Below are 12,037 nucleotides of genomic sequence, written 5' to 3'. Positions count from 1 at the left end.
CATTTACAGTCAGCTAACCCATCTATATAGCCAAGTTATCACATCATTTACAGTCAGCTAACCCATCTATATAGCCACGTTATCACATCATTTACAGTCAGCTAACCCATCTATATAGCCACATTATCACATCATTTACAGTCAGCTAACCCATCTATATAGCCACGTTATCACATCATTTACAGTCAGCTAACCCATATATATAGCCACGTTATCACATCATTTACAGTCAGCTAACCCATCTATATAGCCACGTTATCACATCATTTACAGTCAGCTAACCCATCTATATAGCCACGTTATCACATCATTTACAGTCAGCTAACCCATCTATATAGCCACGTTATCACATCATTTACAGTCAGCTAACCCATCTATATAGCCACGTTATCACATCATTTACAGTCAGCTAACCCATCTATATAGCCACGTTATCACATCATTTACAGTCAGCTAACCCATCTATATAGCCACGTTATCACATCATTTACAGTCAGCTAACCCATCTATATAGCCACGTTATCACATCATTTACAGCCAGCTAACCCATCTATATAGCCACGTTATCACATCATTTACAGCCAGCTAACCCATCTATATAGCCACGTTATCACATCATTTACAGTCAGCTAACCCATCTATATAGCCAAGTTATCACATCATTTACAGTCAGCTAACCCATCTATATAGCCACGTTATCACATCATTTACAGTCAGCTAACCCATCTATATAGCCACGTTATCACATCATTTACAGTCAGCTAACCCATCTATATAATATATAATATATGCCATTTAGCTGACGCTTTTATCCAAAGCGACTTACAGTCATGTGTGCATACATTCTACGTATGGGTGGTCCCGGGAATCGAACCCACTACCCTGGCGTTACAAGCGCCATGCTCTACCAACTGAGCCACAGAAGGACCACTGTTCTACCTGTTCTACCTGTTATATAGCCACGTTATCACATCATTTACAGTCAGCTAACCCATCTATATAGCCAAGTTATCACATCATTTACAGTCAGCTAACCCATCTATATAGCCACGTTATCACATCATTTACAGTCAGCTAACCCATCTATATAGCCACGTTATCACATCATTTACAGTCAGCTAACCCATCTATATAGCCAAGTTATCACATCATTTACAGTCAGCTAACCCATCTATATAGCCACGTTATCACATCATTTACAGTCAGCTAACCCGTCTATATAGCCACGTTATCACATCATTTACAGTCAGCTAACCCATCTATATAGCCAAGTTATCACATCATTTACAGTCAGCTAACCCATCTATATAGCCAAGTTATCACTTCATTTACAGTCAGCTAACCCATCTATATAGCCAAGTTATCACATCATTTACAGTCAGCTAACCCATATATATAGCCACGTTATCACATCATTTACAGTCAGCTAACCCATCTATATAGCCACGTTATCACATCATTTACAGTCAGCTAACCCATCTATATAGCCACGTTATCACTTCATTTACAGTCAGCTAACCCATCTATATAGCCACGTTATCACATCATTTACAGTCAGCTAACCCATCTATATAGCCAAGTTATCACTTCATTTACAGCCAGCTAACCCATCTATATAGCCACGTTATCACATCATTTACAGTCAGCTAACCCATCTATATAGCCACGTTATCACATCATTTACAGTCAGCTAACCCATCTATATAGCCACGTTATCACATCATTTACAGTCAGCTAACCCATCTATATAGCCACGTTATCACATCATTTACAGTCAGCTAACCCATCTATATAGCCACGTTATCACATCATTTACAGTCAGCTAACCCATCTATATAGCCAAGTTATCACATCATTTACAGTCAGCTAACCCATCTATATAGCCAAGTTATCACATCATTTACAGTCAGCTAACCCATCTATATAGCCACGTTATCACATCATTTACAGTCAGCTAACCCATCTATATAGCCACGTTATCACATCATTTACAGTCAGCTAACCCATCTATATAGCCAAGTTATCACATCATTTACAGTCAGCTAACCCATCTATATAGCCACGTTATCACATCATTTACAGTCAGCTAACCCATCTATATAGCCACGTTATCACATCATTTATCTGACTTTTCTCTCTGCATTGTTGTGAAGGCCTGTCAGGAAGCATTTCACTGTTGTGTCTACACCTGTTATGTCTACACCTGTTGTCTACCAAGCATTTCACTGTTGTGTCTACACCTGTTATGTCTACACCTGTTGTCTACCAAGCATTTCACTGTTGTGTCTACACCTGTTATGTCTACTACCAAGCATTTCACCTGTTGTTGTGTCTACACCTGTTGTCTACCAAGCATTTCACTGTTATGTCTACACCTGGTATGTCTACTACACCTGTTGTGTCTACACCTGTTGTCTACCAAGCATTTCACTGTTGTGTCTACACCTGTTATGTCTACACCTGTTGTCTACCAAGCATTTCACTGTTGTGTCTACACCTGTTATGTCTACACCTGTTGTCTACCAAGCATTTCACTGTTGTGTCTACACCTGTTATGTCTACTACACCTGTTGTTGTGTCTACACCTGTTGTCTACCAAGCAGGTGACGAATAACATTTTGATTTGAAATGCCATGTTTGTTTTTGGAAATGCTTTATACGTAGTCTAATTGCTAGCCTGCGTGGGTAGAAACATGTGCCATCATACCACTCTATGATATTGACATGTTAGGCATGACTGACAAGGAGTTGGTAGATGCTTGTGCCATCATGCCATCTTGGTAGATGCTTGTGCAATCATGCCATCTTGGTAGATGCTTGTGCCATCATACCATCTTGGTAGATGCTTGTGCCATCATACCATCTTGGTAGATGCTTGTGCCATCATACCATCTTGGTAGATGCTTGTGCCATCATGCCATCTTGGTAGATGCTTGTGCCATCATGCCATCTTGGTAGATGCTTGTGCCATCATACCATCTTGGTAGATGCTTGTGCCATCATGCCATCTTGGTAGATGCTTGTGCCATCATACCATCTTGGTAGATGCTTGTGCCATCATGCCATCTTGGTAGATGCTTGTGCCATCATACCATCTTGTGCCATTATGCCATCTTGGTAGATGCTTGTGCCATCATGCCATCTTGGTAGATGCTTGTGCCATCATACCATCTTGGTAGATGCTTGTGCCATCATGCCATCTTGGTAGATGCTTGTGCCATCATACCATCTTGGTAGATGCTTGTGCCATCATACCATCTTGGTAGATGCTTGTGCCATCATACCATCTTGGTAGATGCTTGTGCCATCATACCATCTTGGTAGATGCTTGTGCCATCATGCCATCTTGGTAGATGCTTGTGCCATCATGCCATCTTGGTAGATGCTTGTGCCATCATACCATCTTGGTAGATGCTTGTGCCATCATGTCATCTTGGTAGATGCTTGTGCCATCATACCATCTTGTGCCATCATACCATCTTGGTAGATGCTTGTGCCATCATGCCATCTTGGTAGATGCTTGTGCCATCATACCATCTTGGTAGATGCTTGTGCCATCATGCCATCTTGGTAGATGCTTGTGCCATCATGCCATCTTGGTAGATGTTTGTGCCATCATACCATCTTGGTAGATGCTTGTGCCATCATGCCATCTTGGTAGATGTTTGTGCCATCATACCATCTTGGTAGATGTTTGTGCCATCATACCATCTTGGTAGATGCTTGTGCCATCATACCATCTTGGTAGATGCTTGTGCCATCATGCCATCTTGGTAGACGCTTGTGCCATCATACCATCTTGTGCCATCATACCATCTTGGTAGATGCTTGTGCCATCATGCCATCTTGGTAGATGCTTGTGCCATCATGCCATCTTGGTAGATGCTTGTGCCATCATACCATCTTGGTAGATGCTTGTGCCATCATACCATCTTGGTAGATGCTTGTGCCATCATGCCATCTTGGTAGATGCTTGTGCCATCATACCATCTTGGTAGATGCTTGTGCCATCATGCCATCTTGGTAGATGCTTGTGCCATCATGCCATCTTGGTAGATGCTTGTGCAATCATGTCATCTTGTGCCATCATACCATCTTGGTAGATGCTTGTGCCATCATGCCATCTTGGTAGATGCTTGTGCCATCATGTCATCTTGTGCCATCATGCCATCTTGGTAGATGCTTGTGCCATCATGCCATCTTGGTAGATGCTTGTGCCATCATGTCATCTTGGTAGATGCTTGTGCCATCATACCATCTTGGTAGATGCTTGTGCCATCATACCATCTTGGTAGATGCTTGTGCCATCATGTCATCTTGGTAGATGCTTGTGCCATCATACCATCTTGGTAGATGCTTGTGCCATCATACCATCTTGGTAGATGCTTGTGCCATCATGCCATCTTGGTAGATGCTTGTGCCATCATGCCATCTTGGTAGATGCTTGTGCCATCATACCATCTTGGTAGATGCTTGTGCCATCATACCATCTTGGTAGATGCTTGTGCCATCATGTCATCTTGGTAGATGCTTGTGCCATCATGTCATCTTGTGCCATCATGCCATCTTGGTAGATGTTTGTGCCATCATGTCATCTTGTGCCATCATGCCATCTTGGTAGATGTTTGTGCCATCATACCATCTTGGTAGATGCTTGTGCAATCATACCATCTTGGTAGATGCTTGTGCCATCATGTCATCTTGTGCCATCATACCATCTTGGTAGATGCTTGTGCCATCATACCATCTTGGTAGATGCTTGTGCCATCATACCATCTTGGTAGATGCTTGTGCCATCATGCCATCTTGGTAGATGCTTGTGCCATCATGCCATCTTGGTAGATGGTAGATAGCTACCTCATTGCAGATGACACTAGGAAGAGAAAGAAATGGGGAGTCATCAAGGTCAATCAATAATTCAAACAGTGATTGGAGGTCAAGTGCGTCAGGTTACCGAAAAGACTGAGGTGGCAGCAATATCATGTCCTTGGTGTGTTGAGAGACAGACGAGGGATCCCAAATAACACCCTCTTCCCTATATAGTGCGCTACTTTAGACCAGAACCCTATGGGACTATGGTGCCATTTGGGATCCACACCCAGTCATATGACTGTCAAGTGTAGGCCTAGTGATGGTCACTGTCTAAAAGAACTTCTACCCAAAAAATGACTTCCCTTGCTGTCCTTTTGTAAAGGCAGTGGGCTAAATATTAGAGACAAGACCCAGATAAATGTATGACAATAGGCCCTACATTCCCAATCTGGCCCTCAAACCATCACGGTCACCACGGCCACCGTCAGCAACTTCACTTCTTGGTCCCGTTTAGGGATCCACACATCTTGGTCCCGTTAGGGATCCACACATCTTGGTCCCGTTTAGGGATCCACACATCTTGGTCCCGTTTAGGGATCCACACATCTTGGTCCCGTTAGGGATCCATACATCTTGGTCCTGTTCAGGGATCCATACATCTTGGTCCCGTTAGGGATCCACACATCTTGGTCCCGTTTAGGGATCCATACATCTTGGTCCCGTTAGGGATCCATACATCTTGGTCCCGTTAGGGATCCACACATCTTGGTCCCGTTCAGGGATCCATACATCTTGGTCCCGTTAGGGATCCACATCTTGGTCCCGTTAGGGATCCATACATCTTGGTCCCGTTCAGGGATCCATACATCTTGGTCCCGTTAGGGATCCATACATCTTGGTCCCGTTTAGGGATCCATACATCTTGGTCCTGTTCAGGGATCCATACATCTTGGTCCCGTTTAGGGATCCACACATCTTGGTCCCGTTTAGGGATCCACACATCTTGGTCCCGTTAGGGATCCATACATCTTGGTCCTGTTAGGGATCCATACATCTTGGTCCCGTTAGGGATCCACATCTTGGTCCCGTTAGGGATCCATACATCTTGGTCCCGTTAGGGATCCATACATCTTGGTCCCGTTTAGGGATCCATACATCTTGGTCCCGTTTAGGATCCATACATCTTGGTCCTGTTAGGGATCCATACATCTTGGTCCCGTTAGGGATCCATACATCTTGGTCCCGTTAGGGATCCACACATCTTGGTCCCGTTAGGGATCCACACATCTTGGTCCCGTTTAGGGATCCATACATCTTGGTCCCGTTTAGGGATCCATACATCTTGGTCCCGTTAGGGATCCATACATCTTGGTCCCGTTTAGGGATCCATACATCTTGGTCCTGTTAGGGATCGATACATCTTGGTCCCGTTTAGGGATCCATACATCTTGGTCCCGTTAGGGATCCATACATCTTGGTCCCGTTTAGGGATCCACACATCTTGGTCCCGTTTAGGGATCCACACATCTTGGTCCCGTTAGGGATCCATACATCTTGGTCCTGTTCAGGGATCCATACATCTTGGTCCCGTTAGGGATCCACACATCTTGGTCCCGTTTAGGGATCCATACATCTTGGTCCCGTTAGGGATCCATACATCTTGGTCCCGTTAGGGATCCACACATCTTGGTCCCGTTAGGGATCCACACATCTTGGTCCCGTTTAGGGATCCATACATCTTGGTCCCGTTAGGGATCCATACATCTTGGTCCCGTTTAGGGATCCATACATCTTGGTCCTGTTAGGGATCCATACATCTTGGTCCCGTTTAGGGATCCATACATCTTGGTCCCGTTTAGGGATCCATACATCTTGGTCCCGTTTAGGGATCCATACATCTTGGTCCCGTTCAGGGATCCATACATCTTGGTCCCGTTTAGGGATCCATACATCTTGGTCCCGTTAGGGATCCATACATCTTGGTCCCGTTAGGGATCCACACATCTTGGTCCCGTTAGGGATCCACACATCTTGGTCCCGTTTAGGGATCCATACATCTTGGTCCCGTTTAGGGATCCATACATCTTGGTCCCGTTAGGGATCCATACATCTTGGTCCCGTTAGGGATCCATACATCTTGGTCCTGTTAGGGATCCATACATCTTGGTCCCGTTAGGGATCCACATCTTGGTCCCGTTAGGGATCCATACATCTTGGTCCCGTTTAGGGATCCATACATCTTGGTCCCGTTAGGGATCCATACATCTTGGTCCCGTTAGGGATCCATCAGCATCTTGGTCCCGACCACAGGGATCCATACATCTTGGTCCCAGACACCATAGGGATCCATACATCTTGGTCCCAGCAACTAGGGATCCATACATCTTGGTCCCGTTCAGGGATCCATACATCTTGGTCCCGTTTAGGGATCCATACATCTTGGTCCCGTTTCTCACTTGATCTGCAGACCACAGACACCATCAGCAACTTCACAGACCACAGACACCATCAGCAACTTCACAGACCACGGACACCATCAGCAACTTCACAGACACCATCAGCAACTTCACAGACCACAGACACCATCAGCAACTCCACAGACCACAGACACCATCAGAAACTCCACAGACCACGGACACCATCAGCAACTCCACAGACACCATCAGCAACTCCACAGACCACGGACACCATCAGCAACTTCACAGACACCATCAGCAACTTCACAGACCACAGACACCATCAGAAACTCCACAGACCACGGACACCATCAGAAACTCCACAGACCACGGACACCATCAGCAACTCCACAGACACCATCAGCAACTCCACAGACCACGGACACCATCAGCAACTTCACAGACACCATCAGCAACTTCACAGACCACAGACACCATCAGAAACTCCACAGACCACGGACACCATCAGAAACTCCACAGACCACGGACACCATCAGAAACTCCACAGACCACGGACACCATCAGAAACTCCACAGACCACAGCCACCATCAGCAACTTCACAGACCACGGACACCATCAGCAACTCCATAGACCACGGACACCATCAGCAACTCCATAGACCACGGACACCATCAGCAACTCCATAGACCACGGACACCATCAGCAACTCCATAGACCACGGACACCATCAGCAACTCCATAGACCACAGACACCATCAGCAACACCACAGACCACAGACACCATCAGCAACTCCACAGACCACAGACACCATCAGCAACTCCACAGACCACAGACACCATCAGCAACTTCACTTGCAATAAATAAGAATTTCAACCATACTCACTGAAAACACTGCATTCTGGAGTCCAAAGGGAATGGGCGTGAGTCTCGCTAAGGCCACCACTTTGAGTCCACTCCCCCCCTCCACCACCCGGATTACAGCACTGAGCTGTTCAGAGTTCCCCACCTTGTTGACCACCCAGTCCGTCAACAGTCTCTTACACACCAGGTGAGCCACGAAGGTACCTATGAGCACGCCCACCATCACCAGTCCCATACCCAGCACGAAGCCGTAGAGGTATCCCGCGGCCACGTTCAGTACGATGTACCCCCAGCCGAATGGGAAGGACACAGTGATCAGACCAACTATGAACAGCATGGCTCCAACCAGGCTGTCCAAGCTCTCCACCCAGAGAAGAAGGTCCTTGAGGTACTGTCGGACTAGAGCCACAGAGGAGAAGCACACAGCTGTCAGAATGCATGCCAGGAGGCTGCTCTTGAAGCAACACGTGGTAATACAACACGGGTGTCTGAACTCCCCGTTGGTGGCGCCACCGGTGAATGACACGCCAGTGTCAACGATGCTCTCCGGGTCACCATCAGACTTGCCGACGGCGCCTCCTCTCTCGTCAAAGGTGTTGCATATCAAGAGGTCAATTTTATCGCACTCGCCCGGGGAGGGTCTCTGGAGCCAGCGGTTCAGCTGGATCTGTCCTTTGACAGCGGCGTGTTTCAGGACTTTTACGGCGACCTGCAGGGATGGTGGCGCAGGGCCCCACATGACTGTCCTTACAACGGAGTCTCGGGAAGATAAACGAGTCGCTCTGATGGTGGTGCTCAGATTAACGACGAGCGTTGCAACTTCAATACGACCGTTTCCATTGTAGAAACGATAAAAACTTGAACATAAAATAGAATGACAACTGAGAAAGATCAGGAGGGTAAAGGACGTGCTGACACAGAGGTTATCGATGTCTTCTGTGCTGCGGACCCATCACTTTATCAGTACAGAGGACAATTGTTTTCATAGACTTGAAAAAGAGAGATTATTCCAATCCGAGTTGCCATGGTACAAATCCTCGTCCAGTGGGACATCTTATCTTGTGTTCACCAAACAGGGAGACATGCAGTTCAATGATTTATAAATACCGTTCACATCGCCTAAGAGTCAAACGCCATAAATTAGGAAACGGCAGCAGCAAACTGACAACAAAGTCACGTTATTACAACAACAACAACAACAAAAAAACGTGTTTACTATTCGTATAGATACAAAACGGTTGAAAGATGAATCCGTGTAAGACTTTTGCAAGTCTTCGGTCCTATTTGGTAAAACGTTGCAGCGGGTTTCTACTTTACGAGCTGCTGTGTGGTCAAAGTCCTGCAAATTCATTCCGACGCGCGATTCGCCCGAAAAAAACCCTCCTTATTTTCTCTTCCCGGGGCAAAGTGATAACCGGAGCACCGACGTCAGCCTGACAGCCAACTACGTGTTATATCCCGCTTCATCCAGAATAGTAGGTGCTGATCGACGATACATGCTACTGATACACCAGATACTCACTCCTCTGTTTATTTCCCACAATGCCAAGAACCAGACTACTGCCGTTCTGGACCAATCAGGCAACGAGTCTGGTACATGGCGAACACAGAACATTTCAACGTTTCAAGGGACGGGTATAACAGGCATAATTGTGTTATTCATTTGTATTTTATATATCTGTGTTAGTATTTATTCATGTTTTGTCCATTCTGTTGTTTGGTAGTGTCAGTAAAGTCAGCAAGTTCTGTATTTGAAAAACAGTTATGTGTTTAGTTCGTGAGGTTCACATATTGTAAGCACATGTTCACTTGACAGTTTCCCATAATCATGTGAGACTTCGTTCCTCAGATAGACGAATGTCATTCTTAGCAGACACAACTCAGTCTACAGTAGGTATTATCAGTCTACAGTAGGTATTATCAGTCTACAGTATCAGTCTACAGTAGGTATTATCAGTCTACAGTAGGTATTACACAACTCAGTCTACAGTAGGTATTATCAGTCTACAGTAGGTATTATCAGTCTACAGTAGGTATTATCAATCTACAGTAGGTATTATCAGTCTACAGTAGGTATTATCAGTCTACAGTAGGTATTATCAGTCTACAGTAGGTATTATCAGTCTACAGTAGGTATTATCAGTCTACAGTAGGTATTATCAGTCTACAGTAGGTATTATCAATCTACAGTAGGTATTATCAGTCTACAGTAGGTATTATCAATCTACAGTAGGTATTATCAGTCTACAGTAGGTATTATCAGTCTACAGTAGGTATTATCAGTCTACAGTAGGTATTATCAGTCTACAGTAGGTATTATCAGTCTACAGTAGGTATTATCAGTCTACAGTAGGTATTATCAGTCTACAGTAGGTATTACACAACTCAGTCTACAGTAGGTATTATCAGTCTACAGTAGGTATTATCAGTCTACAGTAGGTATTATCAGTCTACAGTAGGTATTATCAGTCTACAGTAGGTATTATCAATCTACAGTAGGTATTATCAGTCTACAGTAGGTATTATCAGTCTACAGTAGGTATTATCAGTCTACAGTAGGTATTATCAGTCTACAGTAGGTATTATCAGTCTACAGTAGGTATTATCAGTCTACAGTAGGTATTATCAATCTACAGTAGGTATTATCAGTCTACAGTAGGTATTATCAGTCTACAGTAGGTATTATCAATCTACAGTAGGTATTATCAGTCTACAGTAGGTATTATCAGTCTACAGTAGGTATTATCAGTCTACAGTAGGTATTATCAATCTACAGTAGGTATTATCAGTCTACAGTAGGTATTATCAGTCTACAGTAGGTATTATCAGTCTACAGTAGGTATTATCAGTCTACATTAGGTATTATCAATCTACAGTAGGTATTATCAGTCTACAGTAGGTATTATCAGTCTACAGTAGGTATTATCAGTCTACAGTAGGTATTATCAATCTACAGTAGGTATTATCAGTCTACAGTAGGTATTATCAATCTACAGTAGGTATTATCAGTCTACAGTAGGTATTATCAGTCTACAGTAGGTATTATCAGTCTACAGTAGGTATTATCAATCTACAGTAGGTATTATCAATCTACAGTAGGTATTATCAGTCTACAGTAGGTATTATCAGTCTACAGTAGGTATTATCAATCTACAGTAGGTATTATCAGTCTACAGTAGGTATTACACAACTCGGTCTACAGTAGGTATTATCAGTCTACAGTAGGTATTATCAGTCTACAGTAGGTATTATCAATCTACAGTAGGTATTATCAGTCTACAGTAGGTATTATCAGTCTACAGTAGGTATTATCAATCTACAGTAGGTATTATCAGTCTACAGTAGGTATTATCAGTCTACAGTAGGTATTATCAATCTACAGTAGGTATTATCAGTCTACAGTAGGTATTATCAACAAGATGTCCAAGTGCAGGCAAAGAAGAACAAGAGCCCCCTGGTCAAAAGTAGTGCCCGATTTAGGTAATAGGGAGTCATTTGGGACATAAACAATGATAAAACAAGAGCCCCCTGGTCAAAAGTAGTGCCCGATTTAGGTAATAAGGAGTCATTTGGGACATAAACAATGATAAAACAAGAGCCCCCTGGTCAAAAGTAGTGCCCGATTTAGGTAATAGGGAGTCATTTGGGACATAAACAATGATAAAACAAGTGGCCCCGTACTAAACATTACACTTTGATAAACCTAGAATGTGGATTATTATTGTTATTATTATTATTGTTATTATTATTATTGTTATTATTATTATTGTTATTATTATTATTGTTATTATTATTATTGTATTCAAAGTCTAAATCAAATGTCTACATTAATTCATTGTGATCCGCTTCAGTTCCTTGATCCTGAACATAATAACAACATTCAACCCTAGACTATGAATGAAAGTTTGCAACGTAGGTTCACGCAGGTCGAGATAAATATTCCTT

The 12,037-nt window shown here is 43.8% G+C and overlaps 1 protein-coding gene across 9 annotated transcripts in view; it reads right to left on the bottom strand.

Annotated features, from left to right (window-relative positions):
- tmem64 (transmembrane protein 64) overlaps positions 1–9,589 on the bottom strand; it is a 44,344-nt gene extending 34,755 nt beyond the window's left edge. For all 9 annotated transcript variants that reach the window (XR_008073803.1, XR_008073804.1, XR_008073799.1 and 6 more), the window contains exon 1: positions 8,115–9,589. Coding sequence is in view for 1 of the 9 variants with exons in the window: in XM_052473028.1 (XP_052328988.1) it covers positions 8,115–8,831 (717 nt within the window). In the remaining 8 variants the exon portion in view is untranslated. The remainder of the gene's footprint in view (positions 1–8,114) is intronic.
- Between the last annotated feature and the right edge of the window lie 2,448 nt (positions 9,590–12,037).

This window comes from Oncorhynchus keta, chromosome 20 (assembly GCF_023373465.1).
Source record: "Oncorhynchus keta strain PuntledgeMale-10-30-2019 chromosome 20, Oket_V2, whole genome shotgun sequence".
Taxonomy (NCBI): domain Eukaryota; kingdom Metazoa; phylum Chordata; class Actinopteri; order Salmoniformes; family Salmonidae; genus Oncorhynchus; species Oncorhynchus keta.
Note: the sequence above shows the minus strand (reverse complement) of the source record. Positions and strands in the feature narration are given on the sequence as shown.